This window comes from Xyrauchen texanus, chromosome 35 (genome assembly GCF_025860055.1).
Source record: "Xyrauchen texanus isolate HMW12.3.18 chromosome 35, RBS_HiC_50CHRs, whole genome shotgun sequence".
Classification (NCBI taxonomy): Eukaryota; Metazoa; Chordata; class Actinopteri; order Cypriniformes; family Catostomidae; genus Xyrauchen; species Xyrauchen texanus.
This window is the reverse complement of record NC_068310.1, coordinates 7523651-7544291: the sequence shown is the minus strand read 5'-3', so window position 1 is coordinate 7544291 and position 20641 is coordinate 7523651. Positions and strand designations below refer to the sequence as shown.

Below are 20641 nucleotides of genomic sequence, written 5' to 3'. Positions count from 1 at the left end.
AAAAGCTAAACTCATGAGGACTTCAAACTTTGAACATATATTAAGCTGCAAAGTTTAATCACTGCTAAAACTGTGAGATGTGTTACCTATAGCGGCAATGGCTGCCTGGGCAAGCTCAGGAGACACATCGGTGCAGTAACTCCTCAGTTCTTCCAAAACCCAAGCCACGTTTTCATCATTCACCAGCTCCACCTGGATTGCCATCTTGCAGAATTTAATGTAACTCGGTTCAGAGTAACCACAAAAGAAACGTTTGTAGTGTGTGCCAAAAAGACCGGGCTGACTTCGCATGACCTGCTGTACATGACATAGCCCGGCAAACCGAAGTTCGCGTGATGCAGCACCACATGTGGCCAGCAGAGGAGCGCTGGTGTGCAGGAGGGCGTCTGCCTGCACTGCAGGGTGGGCGGCGGCTAAATGAAGGAAGAGGCGGAGCGTAGCAACTGCAACATGAGCCTGAGTGCTTTGGAGAAAACCGTCCAGTATGCTAAGGATATCGAACAACTCATCATCGCTACGAGGACGGTAGCGTAGTAAGAAGGTCAGGACTTCACTCTGAGCCCAGCTGTCCAAGTCCTTCATTCTGATAATTAAATTAAACAAACAAACACAAAAAAACATGTAGCTTAGTGTAGCTTAGTCAAATATCTACCTAGCACAGTTAATGATTTAAATGTGCAATTTATGTGCCACTAGCATTACCAAATGGCGTCAAACAAATAGTCCTAACCAAACTCATGCCATTGGTTGAGACAATGTTGCTGTGTCAGGCTAGTTGGGATGCTCAAACAAACAGAGCAATTTTGATATTGCACAGAGACACAGTGTTTATGCTTTTTGACAGAATCAACCTACAAATTCAATACTTATTTTTATATCTGCATATTAATTTGGGATATTAAACACATCACAAAACTATCTTCAATCCATATTATCTTCAATAATGAGTTACTGTTGAAGGTAGTGTTCACCTGAAACATGTTTTTCAATGCAGATATAGAGCAGGTTAGCCATTGGCCTATACAGTATATGGGTGTTTCCTCAATTTCTGGCAATGTCATGTCCTAGTGACTCATTTGATTAAAACGGAATTCAGTTTTCTTTCTTTTTGTTGTGTGATAGTCAATAAAGGAATATTCTGGGTTCAATACAAGTTGAGCTCAATCGACAGCATTTGTGGCATAACGTTGATTACCACAAATATGTATTATGACTTATCCCTCCTTTACTTTAAAACAAGCTAAAATTGAGGATCCAGTGAGGCACTTACAATGGAAGTCAATGGGGCCAATTTTTGGAGGCTTTAAAGGCAGAAATTTTTAGCTTAAAAGCAGTTACACTAATTCTTCTATTATAACAAATGTATTATTTGAGATGTAAAGTTGTTTAAATCATATTTTTACAGTCATTTTAGGGTTTAAATTACATCATCATGGCAACGAAGTTGTAAAATTGGCAATACCTTTACACAGAAAAGGTTATAAAGCAATTTTATCACCCCAAACATGCATAATGTTTACATCTTGTGGCTATACTTTTGAAATAGTGAGTATTTTAAGGTTCACAAATTGGCCCCCATTCACTTTGGTTATAAGTGCAAACCAGATTTTTTCTTTTTTTAAAGAAAAGGAGGGACGAGTCGAAATTAATTTACGTGGTAATCAACATTATGCCACAAATACTGTTCAGCTTAACTTGTATTGAACCCGGAATATTGCCATACCAGGCCATCATTTATTTTTGGCCTTTTATGAAAAGATTTGATTGTTTTAGCTTTGTCTTGGACTCAGACTTTCAATATGAAACTCACGTTTTAAAACTATGATAACCTAAACAAACAGTGAAATAAACATAAAACATTTCAATATGATTTAATGTATATACATTTTTCAGAAATTATGTCCCACAGTCAAGGCATCATTTCCACCACAACAAAACATTTGTGTCCCTAAATGTATTTTGGTTTGTTTTTTAAGTTAACCAAGTCAACAAAAGTGTCAGTGAATAGCATGCTTGAGTTGTTATGTGTGAAGAAAACAAAGAGAAATCAAGGTAAATAAAACCTTTGAACAGTATATTTCTATTGGCTGTCATTTCCAATCAAGCTGCAGTTTTGTAAAATTATGCAAAAAGTGTGAAAATACAATTTAATTGCATGAGGATCATTTCAAAAGATCTAATTTTGTGTTCCACAGAAGAAAGAAAGTTGGCTTTCGAGCAACCACAATTCAGAGCCTAAAATGCAAAACACTGACACACCTATTGAGAAGGTGATGAGTGATGGGTTTGTTAATAACCACACCGCCCTCATCTTTGAGAATTTCCTCCAGGGCACGCAGGCAATTCACCACAACCACAGGATCCGGGTCCCTCAGAAGAGCATACAGCTCATTCACTAGATTGGCATCTACAAAGCACACCTCAAATACATTAATTGAAAAGAATCCTTTTGACAGACAGTTTTCATTCCTAGAGAAGTACAAGTACACTGAAAATACAAATGCTCTACAATAGTACAGTAAGGTTATATAAAGTCACTGAGACTGTGTACAAATGGTACATTACAGAAAGACAGGAAAATCCTGTGTACAAAGTAAACTGTTGTACATGACTTTACAAGCAAATAAAAGCTTTCTGGTGTTGTCACGCTTGAGATGAAATCAATTGAGTTGCTACGCTGGCCAAAAATGCAGGCCACCTAGAGAACATGTTGTTCGAAAAACTTCATTGGTTACTGCATTATCATTAGCAACTTCCCATGCAATGATGAAAGTTTGTTTGAATTGATCAGTTTAGTTTTAATGACTCTACCTATCTCTGTGTTGGGCTGTAGACTGTGCATTTTGGCACAACCAAGAACAGCCACTCTTCTTACATAACTGGCCTTATCACGTAGACCGGCAACAATAGGCTGCTCTATGTACTCTGTTATCCCAGGCATCCTGAAAAACAAGCAAATACAAAGAATTGGATTAATTAGGCCATCCAGACCTCTTAAAATGTACTTAAACAGTATATACCACAGTTAATGGGCGCTGATATGCCCCATTAATATACAGGTCAAATGATGTGCGGTCACAGGTGTTTGAATATAGGCCATTTTACAAAGGAACATGGCTCTTCCAATCAGACATTAGAGCTGGAACTATCAGTTCATAATACTGATTTCACCTTTAGATCACATTACATGTTCTGTTAGCAAATACCAGCATTGTTGTTGGATCTTCCTGGTTAGAAAATTATTTTGTTATTCTCACTGAAGGCAATGGTAAGGGTTTTCCGCATATATTTGACACCTGACATATTGTACAAACCTGAAGTTGCACATGTTTCTCAGGGCCAACCCTCGAACCATGGGGTTTGGATCAGCGCAGTCTTTACGGAGAGTGTTAATGGCCAGCAGTGCCAGGTCAGGCTTGTCGCTGGCATAAGTGCACATGTATAGATACACCAGCTTCTTCTGAACAATATCAACAGTGGCACTGGCTTTCACCATGTCCATAAATAAAGCAGAGACATCCAGACCCTGTGTCATATACCTACAAAAACAAACAAACAAAACACCTGAACAAAGTCTCGTAATGATTCAACTTTTAATTAACCATAATTATAAACAAACAATCTACATTTGCGTCGCAAATTTTTTTTTAAAGGGATAGTTCACCCAAAAATGAAAATTATCTCATCATTTACTCACCCTCATACCATCCCAGATGTGTATGACTTTATTTCTTCTGCTAATGTAGTAGTTTCTAGGATAAATATTTTATTATATTATCTGCTTTCAACCTTTGCCATTTTAAACCATCTTCAAGAAAACTTCTAGAATTTTTACTTCTCTTATCCCATCCCCCCTCGCACAATGAAAATAATGCGCATTTGTATTCAGACCATTGAGAAATTTACGTTTTTGTTTTTAAATATGGTCCACTGGTGTTCCCCAGAAATTGAGGATCGATGGAGACTGATTGAACTAACCCAGGGACACAGCCAACCTCAAACCCGTCTAGGAGGTAAAGTTATCACAAACAAAGATGGGAATCGTATAGTTGAAGATACGCTATTAGTTTGGAAGGAGGTTGTAAAAAAAGTACAAATTGGCTAACGATATTAAACTTTTGATCTGGCCCTCCTGCAACCCGAGCTTTCGACTAGGTGAAATTGACTCTTCATTTTTGAGTTGGAAAGATCAAGGCCTCGTGGCCCTGTGTCAGTTTGTAGACGGCAACACCTTTAAGACATTCGAACAACTCAAGAGACAAGAAACTAGAGAACAGAGATTTATTCAAATATTTTCAAGTGAGACATCTCTATAACAGTGAAATAAGAAAAGGTATCTCTCCTGAAGGCAATGACATTGTTAAAGTTTTTATTAATGCTTATAAGCTCCTACCAAGTAAAACTGTCTCTAAATTGTATAAAGCACTGCAGAAACAAAATGGAAATAATACCTTGTATATTAAGTCAAAATGGGAAAAGGAGCTGTGTATGGAAGTGTCAGAGGGTGATTGGCTTTCGATGTGTGTGACACAACAGACGTCTACTAGCTCTAAAAGATGGAGGGAATTTGGGTGGAAGAGTCTGGTCAGATTTTTCATTACACCTCATATTATTAGTAATCAAAGGGGTGAACAACAGCAATGCTGGCGACAGTGCGGACATCAGAACGCCAATCATTCTCATATATTTTGGACGTGCTCAAAGTTAGAACAATTCTGGGACAGTATCTTTTTAATTACTGGGAGGATAATGGGCTATGACATCCCTAAAGACCCTAAGTTTTTCTTGTTAGGTCTACTACCTGGTGAGGTGGTCCAAAAAGATGACACCTATCTTTTTAAAATTCTAATGATTGCATGTAAAAAGGCTATCACTCGGTCTTGGCTAAAGATTGACCCACCTCGGACTGAACAATGGAAAGCAATAGTGGAGGAGATACACTCAATGGAGAAGATGACATACCTTTTACGTATCAAAGGACACATATATAATAAGCGCTGGACAAAATGGTTTTAATACTTTATTTTGTTATTATAGTGGTGGTGGCGTAGTGGCTAAAGCACAGGGCTGTTAATCAGAAGGTCACAGGTCCTAACCCCACGGCCACCACCATTAAGTCGCTTTGGATAAAAGCGTCTGCCAAATGCATAAATGTAAATGTATTATATAATATATAGTGCCCCTTGTTCTTTGTCTTTGTATGTTGTGGTGTAATAAGAAAATGCCAAATAAAGAGTATAAAAAAAAAAAGCTCAGATCAAAATAATAAGCGTTGAAAAAAAATAACAAGCATGAATCAAAAATATATAAACAAATTTCATATGTGCTACAAAAATAAATAAAAACATTAAGCAAAGTCATCAGAATTGCAAACATAATCATGTTTTCCTTGGTTATATTACTATTTTTGCAGTAAGGGCAGGCTCAAAACGTGGCATTTAGCAGCGGCACTTCCGGTGTCGTGCTCAGATACCGCTGACTTTATGGCATCTGATTTTATAAGGCAGATGCCGCTGTATATGAAAGATGCCAGTGATTTTATAAGTAAGATGCTGCTGTTTATGAAAGATGCCAGTGACTTTATAAGTCAGATGCCGCCGTTTATGAAAGATGCCAGTGATTTTATAAGGCAGATGCCGCTGTATGTGGATGATGCCAGTGACTTTATAAGGCAGATGCCGCTGTTTGTGGATGATGCCAGTGATTTTATAAGGCAGATGCCGCTGTTTATGAAAGATGCCAGTGATTTTATAAGGCAGATGCCGCTGTTTATGAAAGATGCCAGTGATTTTATAAGTAAGATGCCGCTGTTTATGAAAGATGCCAGTGATTTTATAAGTCAGATGCCACTGTTTATGAAAGATGCCAGTGATTTTATAAGTCAGATGCCGCTGTTTATGAAAGATGCCAGTGATTTTATAAGTCAGATGCCACTGTTTATGAAAGATGCCAGTGATTTTATAAGTCAGATGCCGCTGTTTATGAAAGATGCCAGTGATTTTATAAGGCAGATGCCACTGTTTATGAAAGATGCCAGTGATTTTATAAGTCAGATGCCGCTGTTTATGAAAGATGCCAGTGATTTTATAAGTCAGATGCCACTGTTTATGAAAGATGCCAGTGATTTTATAAGTCAGATGCCGCTGTTTATGAAAGATGCCAGTGATTTTATAAGTCAGATGCCGCTGTTTATGAAAGATGCCAGTGATTTTATAAGTCAGATGCCGCTGTTTATGAAAGATGCCAGTGATTTTATAAGGCAGATGCCGCTGTTTATGAAAGATGCCAGTGATTTTATAAGGCAGATGCCACTGTTTATGAAAGATGCCAGTGATTTTATAAGTCAGATGCCACTGTTTATGAAAGATGCCAGTGATTTTATAAGTCAGATGCCGCTGTTTATGAAAGATGCCAGTGATTTTATAAGGCAGATGCCGCTGTTTATGAAAGATGCCAGTGATTTTATAAGGCAGATGCCGCTGTTTATGAAAGATGCCAGTGATTTTATAAGTAAGATGCCGCTGTTTATGAAAGATGCCAGTGATTTTATAAGTAAGATGCCGCTGTTTATGAATGATGCCAGTGATTTTATAAGGCAGATGCCGCTGTATATGAAAGATGCCAGTGATTTTATAAGTCAGATGCCGCTGTTTATGAAAGATGCCAGTGATTTTATAAGTAAGATGCCGCTGTTTATGAATGATGCCAGTGATTTTATAAGGCAGATGCCGCTGTATATGAAAGATGCCAGTGATTTTATAAGTCAGATGCCGCTGTTTATGAAAGATGCCAGTGACTTTATAAGGCAGATGCCGCTGTTTATGAAAGATGCCAGTGATTTTATAAGGCAGATGCCGCTGTTTATGAAAGATGCCAGTGATTTTATAAGTCAGATGCCACTGTTTATGAAAGATGCCAGTGATTTTATAAGGCAGATGCCGCTGTTTATGAAAGATGCCAGTGACTTTATAAGGCAGATGCCGCTGTTTATGAAAGATGCCAGTGACTTTATAAGGCAGATGCCGCTGTTTATGAAAGATGCCAGTGACTTTATAAGGCAGATGCCGTTGTTTATGAAAGATGCCAGTGACTTTATAAGGCAGATGCCGCTGTTTATGAAAGATGCCAGTGACTTTATAAGGCAGATGCCGCTGTTTATGAAAGATGCCAGTGATTTTATAAGGCAGATGCCACGTTTTTTTTTAATGATGCCAGTGAATTTCTATGGCATCTGCCGCTGTTTATGAAAGATGCCAGTGATTTTATAAGTCAGATGCCGCTGTTTATGAAAGATGCCAGTGATTTTATAAGTCAGATGCCGCTGTTTATGAAAGATGCCAGTGATTTTATAAGGCAGATGCCGCTGTTTATGAAAGATGCCAGTGATTTTATAAGTCAGATGCCGCTGTTTATGAAAGATGCCAGTGATTTTATAAGGCAGATGCCGCTGTTTATGAAAGATGCCAGTGATTTTATAAGGCAGATGCCGCTGTTTATGAAAGATGCCAGTGATTTTATAAGGCAGATGCCGCTGTTTGTGGATGATGCCAGTGATTTTATAAGGCAGATGCCGCTGTATATGAAAGATGCCAGTGATTTTATAAGTCAGATGCCGCTGTTTATGAAAGATGCCAGTGATTTTATAAGTCAGATGCCGCTGTTTATGAAAGATGCCAGTGATTTTATAAGGCAGATGCCGCTGTTTATGAAAGATGCCAGTGATTTTATAAGGCAGATGCCGCTGTTTATGAAAGATGCCAGTGATTTTATAAGTCAGATGCCGCTGTTTATGAAAGATGCCAGTGATTTTATAAGTCAGATGCCGCTGTTTATGAAAGATGCCAGTGATTTTATAAGTCAGATGCCGCTGTTTATGAAAGATGCCAGTGATTTTATAAGGCAGATGCCGCTGTTTATGGATGATGCCAGTGATTTTATAAGGCAGATGCCGCTGTATATGAAAGATGCCAGTGATTTTATAAGGCAGATGCCGCTGTTTATGAAAGATGCCAGTGATTTTATAAGTCAGATGCCGCTGTTTATGAAAGATGCCAGTGATTTTATAAGTCAGATGCCGCTGTTTATGAAAGATGCCAGTGACTTTATAAGGCAGATGCCGCTGTTTATGAAAGATGCCAGTGATTTTATAAGGCAGATGCCGCTGTTTATGAAAGATGCCAGTGATTTTATAAGGCAGATGCCGCTGTTTATGAAAGATGCCAGTGATTTTACAAGGAAGATGCCACGTTTTTTTTTAATGATGCCAGTGAATTTCTATGGCATCTGCCGCTGTTTATGAAAGATGCCAGTGATTTTATAAGTCAGATGCCGCTGTTTATGAAAGATGCCAGTGATTTTATAAGGCAGATGCCGCTGTTTATGAAAGATGCCAGTGATTTTATAAGGCAGATGCCGCTGTTTATGAAAGATGCCAGTGATTTTATAAGGCAGATGCCGCTGTTTATGAAAGACGCCAGTGATTTTATAAGGCAGATGCCGCTGTTTATGAAAGACGCCAGTGATTTTATAAGGCAGATGCCGCTGTTTATGAAAGATGCCAGTGATTTTATAAGTCAGATGCCGCTGTTTATGAAAGATGCCAGTGATTTTATAAGGCAGATGCCGCTGTATATGAAAGATGCCAGTGATTTTATAAGGCAGATGCCGCTGTTTATGAAAGATGCCAGTGATTTTATAAGGCAGATGCCGCTGTATATGAAAGATGCCAGTGATTTTATAAGTCAGATGCCGCTGTTTATGAAAGATGCCAGTGATTTTATAAGGCAGATGCCGCTGTTTATGAAAGATGCCAGTGATTTTATAAGGCAGATGCCGCTGTTTGTGGATGATGCCAGTGATTTTACAAGGAAGATGCCACGTTTTTTTTTAATGATGCCAGTGAATTTCTATGGCATCTGCCGCTGTTTATGAAAGATGCCAGTGATTTTATAAGTCAGATGCCGCTGTTTATGAAAGATGCCAGTGATTTTATAAGGCAGATGCCGCTGTTTATGAAAGATGCCAGTGATTTTATAAGGCAGATGCCGCTGTTTATGAAAGATGCCAGTGATTTTATAAGTCAGATGCCGCTGTTTATGAAAGATGCCAGTGATTTTATAAGGCAGATGCCGCTGTTTATGAAAGATGCCAGTGATTTTATAAGGCAGATGCCGCTGTTTATGAAAGATGCCAGTGATTTTATAAGGCAGATGCCGCTGTTTGTGGATGATGCCAGTGATTTTATAAGGCTGATGCCGCTGTATATGAAAGATGCCAGTGATTTTATAAGTCAGATGCCGCTGTTTATGAAAGATGCCAGTGATTTTATAAGGCAGATGCCGCTGTTTATGAAAGATGCCAGTGATTTTATAAGGCAGATGCCGCTGTTTGTGGATGATGCCAGTGATTTTACAAGGAAGATGCCATGTTTTTTTTTAATGATGCCAGTGAATTTCTATGGCATCTGCCGCTGTTTATGAAAGATGCCAGTGATTTTATAAGGCAGATGCCGCTGTTTATGAAAGATGCCAGTGATTTTATAAGTCAGATGCCGCTGTTTATGAAAGATGCCAGTGATTTTATAAGGCAGATGCCGCTGTTTATGAAAGATGCCAGTGATTTTATAAGTCAGATGCCGCTGTTTATGAAAGATGCCAGTGATTTTATAAGGCAGATGCCGCTGTTTATGAAAGATGCCAGTGATTTTATAAGGCAGATGCCAGCTGTTTATGAAAGATGCCAGTGATTTTATAAGGCAGATGCCGCTGTTTATGAAAGATGCCAGTGATTTTATAAGGCAGATGCCGCTGTTTATGAAAGATGCCAGTGATTTTATAAGGCAGATGCCGCTGTTTATGAAAGATGCCAGTGATTTTATAAGTCAGATGCAGCTGTTTATGAAAGATGCCAGTGATTTTATAAGGCAGATGCCGCTGTTTATGAAAGATGCCAGTGATTTTATAAGGCAGATGCCGCTGTTTATGAAAGATGCCAGTGATTTTATAAGGCAGATGCCGCTGTTTATGAAAGATGCCAGTGATTTTATAAGTCAGATGCCGCTGTTTATGAAAGATGCCAGTGATTTTATAAGTCAGATGCCGCTGTTTATGAAAGATGCCAGTGATTTTATAAGGCAGATGCCGCTGTTTATGAATGATGCCAGTGATTTTATAAGGCAGATGCAGCTGTATATGAAAGATGCCAGTGATTTTATAAGGCAGATGCAGCTGTTTATGAAAGATGCCAGTGATTTTATAAGTCAGATGCCGCTGTTTATGAAAGATGCCAGTGATTTTATAAGTCAGATGCCGCTGTTTATGAAAGATGCCAGTGACTTTATAAGGCAGATGCCGCTGTTTATGAAAGATGCCAGTGATTTTATAAGGCAGATGCAGCTGTTTATGAAAGATGCCAGTGATTTTATAAGGCAGATGCCGCTGTTTATGAAAGATGCCAGTGATTTTACAAGGAAGATGCCGCTGTTTTTTAATGATGCCAGTGAATTTCTATGGCATCTGCCGCTGTTTATGAAAGATGCCAGTGATTTTATAAGTCAGATGCCGCTGTTTATGAAAGATGCCAGTGATTTTATAAGGCAGATGCCGCTGTTTATGAAAGATGCCAGTGATTTTATAAGGCAGATGCCGCTGTTTATGAAAGATGCCAGTGATTTTATAAGGCAGATGCCGCTGTTTATGAAAGATGCCAGTGATTTTATAAGGCAGATGCCGCTGTTTATGAAAGATGCAAGTGATTTTATAAGGCAGATGCCGCTGTTTATGAAAGATGCCAGTGATTTTATAAGTCAGATGCCGCTGTTTATGAAAGATGCCAGTGATTTTATAAGGCAGATGCCGCTGTATATGAAAGATGCCAGTGATTTTATAAGGCAGATGCCGCTGTTTATGAAAGATGCCAGTGATTTTATAAGGCAGATGCCGCTGTATATGAAAGATGCCAGTGATTTTATAAGTCAGATGCCGCTGTTTATGAAAGATGCCAGTGATTTTATAAGGCAGATGCCGCTGTTTATGAAAGATGCCAGTGATTTTATAAGGCAGATGCCGCTGTTTGTGGATGATGCCAGTGATTTTACAAGGAAGATGCCACGTTTTTTTTTAATGATGCCAGTGAATTTCTATGGCATCTGCCGCTGTTTATGAAAGATGCCAGTGATTTTATAAGTCAGATGCCGCTGTTTATGAAAGATGCCAGTGATTTTATAAGGCAGATGCCGCTGTTTATGAAAGATGCCAGTGATTTTATAAGGCAGATGCAGCTGTTTATGAAAGATGCCAGTGATTTTATAAGTCAGATGCCGCTGTTTATGAAAGATGCCAGTGATTTTATAAGGCAGATGCCGCTGTTTATGAAAGATGCCAGTGATTTTATAAGGCAGATGCCGCTGTTTATGAAAGATGCCAGTGATTTTATAAGGCAGATGCCGCTGTTTGTGGATGATGCCAGTGATTTTATAAGGCAGATGCCGCTGTATATGAAAGATGCCAGTGATTTTATAAGTCAGATGCCGCTGTTTATGAAAGATGCCAGTGATTTTATAAGGCAGATGCCGCTGTTTATGAAAGATGCCAGTGATTTTATAAGGCAGATGCCGCTGTTTGTGGATGATGCCAGTGATTTTACAAGGAAGATGCCATGTTTTTTTTTAATGATGCCAGTGAATTTCTATGGCATCTGCCGCTGTTTATGAAAGATGCCAGTGATTTTATAAGTCAGATGCCGCTGTTTATGAAAGATGCCAGTGATTTTATAAGGCAGATGCCGCTGTTTATGAAAGATGCCAGTGATTTTATAAGGCAGATGCCGCTGTTTATGAAAGATGCCAGTGATTTTATAAGGCAGATGCCGCTGTTTATGAAAGATGCCAGTGATTTTATAAGGCAGATGCCGCTGTTTATGAAAGATGCCAGTGATTTTATAAGGCAGATGCAGCTGTTTATGAAAGATGCCAGTGATTTTATATAAGGCAGATGCACTGCCGCTGTTTATGAAAGATGCCAGTGATTTTATAAGTCAGATGCCGCTGTTTATGAAAGATGCCAGTGATTTTATAAGGCAGATGCCGCTGTTTATGAAAGATGCCAGTGATTTTATAAGGCAGATGCAGCTGTTTATGAAAGATGCCAGTGATTTTATAAGGCAGATGCAGCTGTTTATGAAAGATGCCAGTGATTTTATAAGGCAGATGCCGCTGTTTATGAAAGATGCCAGTGATTTTATAAGGCAGATGCCGCTGTTTATGAAAGATGCCAGTGATTTTATAAGGCAGATGCCGCTGTTTATGAAAGATGCCAGTGATTTTATAAGGCAGATGCCGCTGTTTATGAAAGATGCCAGTGATTTTATAAGGCAGATGCCGCTGTTTATGAAAGATGCCAGTGATTTTATAAGGCAGATGCCGCTGTTTATGAAAGATGCCAGTGATTTTATAAGGCAGATGCCGCTGTTTATGAAAGATGCCAGTGATTTTATAAGGTCAGATGCCGCTGTTTATGAAAGATGCCAGTGATTTTATAAGGCAGATGCCGCTGTTTATGAAAGATGCCAGTGATTTTATAAGGCAGATGCAGCTGTTTATGAGATGATGCCAGTGATTTTATAAGGCAGATGCCGCTGTATATGAAAGATGCCAGTGATTTTATAAGTCAGATGCCGCTGTTTATGAAAGATGCCAGTGATTTTATAAGGCAGATGCCGCTGTTTATGAAAGATGCCAGTGATTTTATAAGGCAGATGCCGCTGTTTATGAAAGATGCCAGTGATTTTATAAGTCAGATGCCGCTGTTTATGAAAGATGCCAGTGACTTTATAAGGCAGATGCCACTGTTTATGAAAGATGCCAGTGATTTTATAAGGCAGATGCCGCTGTATATGAAAGATGCCAGTGATTTTATAAGTCAGATGCCGCTGTTTATGAAAGATGCCAGTGATTTTATAAGGCAGATGCCGCTGTTTGTGGATGATGCCAGTGATTTTATAAGGCAGATGCCGCTGTATATGAAAGATGCCAGTGATTTTATAAGTCAGATGCCGCTGTATATGAAAGATGCCAGTGATTTTATAAGGCAGATGCCGCTGTTTGTGGATGATGCCAGTGATTTTATAAGGCAGATGCCGCTGTATATGAAAGATGCCAGTGATTTTATAAGTCAGATGCCGCTGTTTATGAAAGATGCCAGTGATTTTATAAGGCAGATGCCGCTGTATATGAAAGATGCCAGTGATTTTATAAGGCAGATGCCGCTGTTTGTGGATGATGCCAGTGATTTTATAAGTCAGATGCCGCTGTTTATGAAAGATGCCAGTGATTTTATAAGGCAGATGCCGCTGTATATGAAAGATGCCAGTGATTTTATAAGGCAGATGCCGCTGTATATGAAAGATGCCAGTGATTTTATAAGGCAGATGCCGCTGTTTATGAAAGATGCCAGTGATTTTATAAGGCAGATGCCACTGTTTATGAAAGATGCCAGTGATTTTATAAGGCAGATGCCGCTGTTTGTGGATGATGCCAGTGATTTTATAAGGCAGATGCCGCTGTATATGAAAGATGCCAGTGATTTTATAAGTCAGATGCCGCTGTATATGAAAGATGCCAGTGATTTTATAAGGCAGATGCCGCTGTTTATGAAAGATGCCAGTGACTTTATAAGGCAGATGCCGCTGTTTATGAAAGATGCCAGTGATTTTATAAGGCAGATGCCGCTGTTTGTGGATGATGCCAGTGATTTTATAAGGCAGATGCCGCTGTATATGAAAGATGCCAGTGATTTTATAAGTCAGATGCCGCTGTTTATGAAAGATGCCAGTGATTTTATAAGGCAGATGCCGCTGTTTATGAAAGATGCCAGTGATTTTATAGTAGTAGTAGTAGTAGTAGTAGTCCTTTATTGTCACATAGTAAACCAGTGAAATTGGCCATCGACCTGTCCATACAAACATACATATGACAAGGGGATAGACAGGACAGGAAGACAGGGAATTAGAAGAAATACAGCATGACATGAGGAGAGGAGAAAAAAAAAAAAAAAAAAAGGCAGATGCCGCTGTTTGTGGATGATGCCAGTGATTTTATAAGGCAGATGCCGCTGTATATGAAAGATGCCAGTGATTTTATAAGTCAGATGCCGCTGTTTATGAAAGATGCCAGTGATTTTATAAGGCAGATGCCGCTGTTTATGAAAGATGCCAGTGATTTTATAAGGCAGATGCCGCTGTTTGTGGATGATGCCAGTGATTTTATAAGGCAGATGCCGCTGTATATGAAAGATGCCAGTGATTTTATAAGGCAGATGCCGCTGTTTATGAAAGATGCAAGTGATTTTATAAGGCAGATGCCGCTGTTTGTGGATGATGCCAGTGATTTTACAAGGAAGATGCCACGTTTTCTTTTTAATGATGCCAGTGAATTTCTACGGATCTGCCACTGTTTATGAAAGATGCCAGTGAATTTATAAGGCAGATGCCGCTGTTTATGAAAGATGCCAGTGATTTTATAAGGCAGATGCCGCTGTTTATGAAAGATGCCAGTGATTTTATAAGTCAGATGCCGCTGTTTATGAAAGATGCCAGTGATTTTATAAGGCAGATGCCGCTGTTTATGAAAGATGCCAGTGATTTTATAAGGCAGATGCCGCTGTTTATGAAAGATGCCAGTGATTTTATAAGTCAGATGCCGCTGTATATGAAAGATGCCAGTGATTTTATAAGGCAGATGCCGCTGTTTATGAAAGATGCCAGTGATTTTATAAGGCAGATGCCGCTGTTTGTGGATGATGCCAGTGATTTTACAAGGAAGATGCCACGTTTTCTTTTTAATGATGCCAGTGAATTTCTACGGATCTGCAACTGTTTATGAAAGATGCCAGTGAATTTACGTGGCAGATGCAGCTGTATATGAATACTGTGTATTCCCAGTGATGAGAGAATAACGTCTGTGATACGTTAATTTTATGAACTCACTGTAAGGGACTATCAAGCAATTATGATAAAAATATTAGACCTAACAGTAGTATTTTGATTGTATCATACCTATAATACAATATGATCATATTAAAAGGCCTTTTTCTATTGACATACTTTAGTTGTATTGCTATTAATAACAGGATGAGGTTCCTACATGTAGGTACAAAATATTACAAACATCTTCATTACCACAACCAATTCGAGGAGAACTACTTTTTCAAAAAATATTTGTCCTAAAATTTGATTTGCTGTTCACAGGTTACATTATGATCCAAATGCATTCAAAATTCACCAGAATGCAGGAAGTATCTCACATACTGAAATTTTGTTGGGAAAAAGTAAAACAAAAAGTACAAATATACAGCTATAAAAGCTAAGCCAGCTATACTTGTGCTTCTGGACATCAGTTAATATTCTGCCCATGGTGTGAGCCTTGTTGTGATGACTGTCCGCCACTGACAAAGGACAATGCTGCCACTGACATGCCTCTGTTTGGGGCAGCTGCCAATAAATTGTGCATGAGTAGGCTGATGTCTTTTTAATAAAATATGCAGTGTTATATTACTGTCTTTGAAATGCTATTACTTCTCAGTGTTTAAAATTTTATCATATTAGGGGATCTACATATCTGCTATGCCCTTTACTTTTTCAATCTTGACATTATTTACATTTTTTTCAGACCTTGACCAGCACAACACCAGCAGGTCTAGGGCCACAAACTGCAACACATTAGGTACATTAGATAAAGAATGCAAAATGACAAGGTGTCAGAGGCTTTAGGCCTTGCTGTCATGTGTATTACATTTACGATAAAACAGGAAAAAGAGAATCCACCAGTTCTGTATGATGTTATTGCTTTGTCTTCCAGTTATACTGAGTATGTAGCCTATTTTATTCTGTCTTTAAGTCGTACTTTCCCCCAGGACTTTTAATTGGTATACTGCCAAAATATGTTTCTTATAGAGCCCTTAGATCAAAGACTTGCTGATCACAGTGGCAACACATCAGACCAATGTGAAACCACCTTCTGCATTTTTGTGCTTTAACTCTTTAATACAATCTCCTTTTGCATAAACCATAATAAACATTATTCACACTGTGTAAAGAAATGTCAGTACAATTTTTCCAAAATGTTATTACTTTCAAATGTTACCATCTTCTTTTAATGTTTTATATTTTCTCTGTCCATTCATTTTCACATTTATCGATTACCTTCTTATATTTTACTGTAAATTACTATAAATTTCAATGAGTACTGGTTTTGTGTTACTTTGTATGTCAATCAGCACCGATTGGCTGGCATTTGCTTATGACAATTTGCATCTGCTTTAGTAAATACAAATTAGAATAGATTTCTGAAGTGTTTCTACACCTCTATTGTTCACTTGTCAGTGGCGGACAGTCATCACAACAAGGCTCACACCATGGGCAGAATATTAACTGATGTCCAGAAGCACAAGTATAGCTGGCTTAGCTTTTATAGCTGTATATTTGTACTTTTTGTTTTACTTTTTCCCAACAAAATTTCAGTATGTGAGATACTTCCTGCATTCTGGTGAATTTTGAATGCATTTGAATCATAATGTAACCTGTGAACAGCAAATCAAATTTTAGGACAAATATTTTTTGAAAAAGTAGTTCTCCTCGAATTGGTTGTGGTAATGAAGATGTTTGTAATATTTTGTACCTACATGTAGGAACCTCATCCTGTTAATAATAGCAATACAACTAAAGTATGTCAATAGAAAAAGGCCTTTTTAATATGATCATATTGTATTATAGGTATGATACAATCAAAATACTACTGTTAGGTCTAATATTTTTATCATAATTGCTTGATAGTCCCTTACAGTGAGTTCATAAAATTAACGTATCACAGACGTTATTCTCTCATCACTGGGAATACACAGTATTCATATACAGCTGCATCTGCCACGTAAATTCACTGGCATCTTTCATAAACAGCGGCAGATGCCATAGAAATTCACTGGCATCATTCATAAACAGCAGCAGATGCCATAGAAATTCACTGGCATCATTCATAAACAGTGGCAGATGCCATAGAAATTCACTGGCATCATTCATAAACAGCAGCAGATGCCATAGAAATTCACTGGCATCATTCATAAACAGCAGCAGATGCCATAGAAATTCACTGGCATCATTCATAAACAGTGGCAGATGCCATAGAAATTCACTGGCATCATTCATAAACAGCGGCAGATGCCATAGAAATTCACTGGCATCATTCATAAACAGCAGCAGATGCCATAGAAATTCACTGGCATCATTCATAAACAGCAGCAGATGCCATAGAAATTCACTGGCATCATTCATAAACAGCAGCAGATGCCATAGAAATTCACTGGCATCATTCATGAACAGCAGCAGATGCCATAGAAATTCACTGGCATCATTCATAAACAGCAGCAGATGCCATAGAAATTCACTGGCATCATTCATAAACAGCAGCAGATGCCATAGAAATTCACTGGCATCATTCATGAACAGCAGCAGATGCCATAGAAATTCACTGGCATCATTCATAAACAGTGGCAGATGCCATAGAAATTCACTGGCATAATTCATAAACAGCGGCAGATGCCATAGAAATTCACTGGCATCATTCATAAACAGCAGCAGATGCCATAGAAATTCACTGGCATCATTCATAAACAGCAGCAGATGCCATAGAAATTCACTGGCATCATTCATATACAGCAGCATCTGCCTCGTAAATTCACTGGCATCATTCATAAACAGCAGCAGATGCCATAGAAATTCAATGGCATCATTCATAAACAGCAGCAGATGCCATAGAAATTCACTGGCATCATTCATAAACAGCAGCAGATGCCATAGAAATTCACTGGCATCATTCATAAACAGCAGCAGATGCCATAGAAATTCACTGGCATCATTCATATACAGCAGCATCTGCCTCATAAATTCACTGGCATCATTCATAAACAGTGGCAGATGCCATAGAAATTCACTGGCATCATTCATATACAGCAGCATCTGCCTCGTAAATTCACTGGCATCATTCATAAACAGCGGCAGATGCCATAGAAATTCACTGGCATCATTCATAAACAGCGGCAGATGCCATAGAAATTCACTGGCATCATTCATAAACAGCGGCAGATGCCATAGAAATTCACTGGCATCATTCATAAACAGCGGCAGATGCCATAGAAATTCACTGGCATCATTCATAAACAGCGGCAGACGCCATAGAAATTCACTGGCATCATTCATAAACAGCGGCAGACGCCATAGAAATTCACTGGCATCATTCATAAACAGCGGCAGACGCCATAGAAATTCACTGGCATCATTCATAAACAGCGGCAGACGCCATAGAAATTCACTGGCATCATTCATAAACAGCGGCAGACGCCATAGAAATTCACTGGCATCATTCATAAACAGCGGCAGACACCATAGAAATTCACTGGCATCATTCATAAACAGCGGCAGATGCCATAGAAATTCACTGGCATCATTCATAAACAGCGGCAGATGCCATAGAAATTCACTGGCATCATTCATAAACAGCGGCAGATGCCATAGAAATTCACTGGCATCATTCATAAACAGCGGCAGATGCCATAGAAATTCACTGGCATAATTCATAAACAGCGGCAGATGCCATAGAAATTCACTGGCATAATTCATAAACAGCGGCAGATGCCATAGAAATTCAATGGCATCATTCATAAACAGCGGCAGATGCCATAGAAATTCAATGGCATCATTCATAAACAGCGGCAGATGCCATAGAAATTCAATGGCATCATTCATAAACAGTGGCAGATGCCATAGAAATTCAATGGCATCATTCATAAACAGTGGCAGATGCCATAGAAATTCAATGGCATCATTCATAAACAGTGGCAGATGCCATAGAAATTCACTGGCATAATTCATAAACAGTGGCAGATGCCATAGAAATTCAATGGCATCATTCATAAACAGTGGCAGATGCCATAGAAATTCAATGGCATCATTCATAAACAGCGGCAGATGCCATAGAAATTCACTGGCATAATTCATAAACAGTGGCAGATGCCATAGAAATTCAATGGCATCATTCATAAACAGTGGCAGATGCCATAGAAATTCACTGGCATAATTCATAAACAGTGGCAGATGCCATAGAAATTCAATGGCATCATTCATAAACAGCGGCAGATGCCATAGAAATTCACTGGCATCATTCATAAACAGAGGCAGATGCCTCGTAAATTCACTGGCATCATTCATGAACAGCGGCAGATTCCATAGAAATTCCCTGGCATCATTCATAAACAGCGGCAGATTCCATAGAAATTCCTTGGCATCATTCATAAACAGTGGCAGATGCCAAAGAAATTCACTGGCATCATTCATAAACAGCGGTAGATACCTCGTAAATTCACTGGCACCAGCCAAAAACAGTGGCCCATTCTGTAAAGTCAGTGGCATCTGCCAATGACACAGGAAGTACCTCTGCCGCGATTTGAGCCTGCTGTCTCTCTCTATTTTTGTGCTCTCTGACAATTTTGCTTATATTTAAAAAAAAATGGTATGCTTTCACTGTATTTTTTTCTTTGCTTTTGTTTCCAAGTTCTGCGCTTGATTTTCCAAAACTTGTGATTAGATTTTCATGTAAATCAGGTGGAGTTTTGCGTCCTCATTGGTCCACTAGTTCTTGATCGACAGCTCCTCCTCTAGCCAATCATTGAGTGGTGACATCACTCCAATGCAACTCGACGGCTGCTGCTCAATATTATATTATTTATGGTTGATAGATACGCTGCTTGTGTCTGTTTTGAGTATTTTCTGCCAGCTCTAGGAAACCATGTGTTGTCCGAGTAGGCCATTATCATCGTCCGTTAACACATGTATCGAGTCAGCTGAATTTAGTTAGCGGTCTTTAGTTTAGGCCTCATTTAAGACTTCCTTGTTTGTATGTTATTGGCAGCATATCTTAAAAAAAAAAATAAAAAACAAGGCTGGTTTGGAGTGGATGTTTGAGTCATGTTTTTACTAGCTGTACCAATGTAGTCGCGAGTTCAGAACCCAACTTGATCAGCTTTTCTATGTTGCTGAATGTGCTGTTATGTACTGATCCTACGTTGGCATTGTTGGCATGGCTACATGTAGTTTCTTTTTCCACTAAACTGCAGTGAAATCAGAAACAAGTGACCAAGCGTCTCCACGCCAACAAATAATGCAATAAAGTTGGCTTGACGTTGGACAATCTTTATTTACAAATAATTGCAAATTTAGGGGTTGTCTCTAATGATACAGGCAACACTGGAGCATACATATCCAAAATGATTGGCTAGAGGAGGAGCTGTCGATCAAGAACTAGTGGACCAATGAGGATGCAAAACTCCCCCTGATTTACATGAAAATCTAATCACAAGTTTTGGAAAATCAAGCGCAGAACTTGGAAAGAAATGCAAAGAAAAATACAGCGCAAGCATACAAAAAAAAATGTCAATATTAGCTAAATTGTCAGAAAGCACAAAAAAACAGTAATATAACCAAGGAAAACAAGATTTTGTTTGCAATTCTAATGACTTCGCTTAAATTTTTCTGCTGCAGCATATTTTAAATGTGTTTATATATTTTTGATTCATGCTTTTATTTTTTGATCCGTGCT

The 20641-nt window shown here is 38.7% G+C and overlaps 1 protein-coding gene across 1 annotated transcript in view; it reads right to left on the bottom strand.

Annotated features, from left to right (window-relative positions):
* ap4b1 (adaptor related protein complex 4 subunit beta 1) overlaps positions 1-20641 on the bottom strand; it is a 34371-nt gene that overhangs the window by 12415 nt on the left and 1315 nt on the right. The window contains exons 3-6 of the mRNA XM_052105931.1: positions 3315-3539; positions 2812-2942; positions 2260-2407; positions 87-583 (exon numbers count right to left, since the gene is read on the bottom strand). Coding sequence (XP_051961891.1) covers positions 87-583; positions 2260-2407; positions 2812-2942; positions 3315-3539 — 1001 coding nt within the window. The remainder of the gene's footprint in view (positions 1-86; positions 584-2259; positions 2408-2811; positions 2943-3314; positions 3540-20641) is intronic.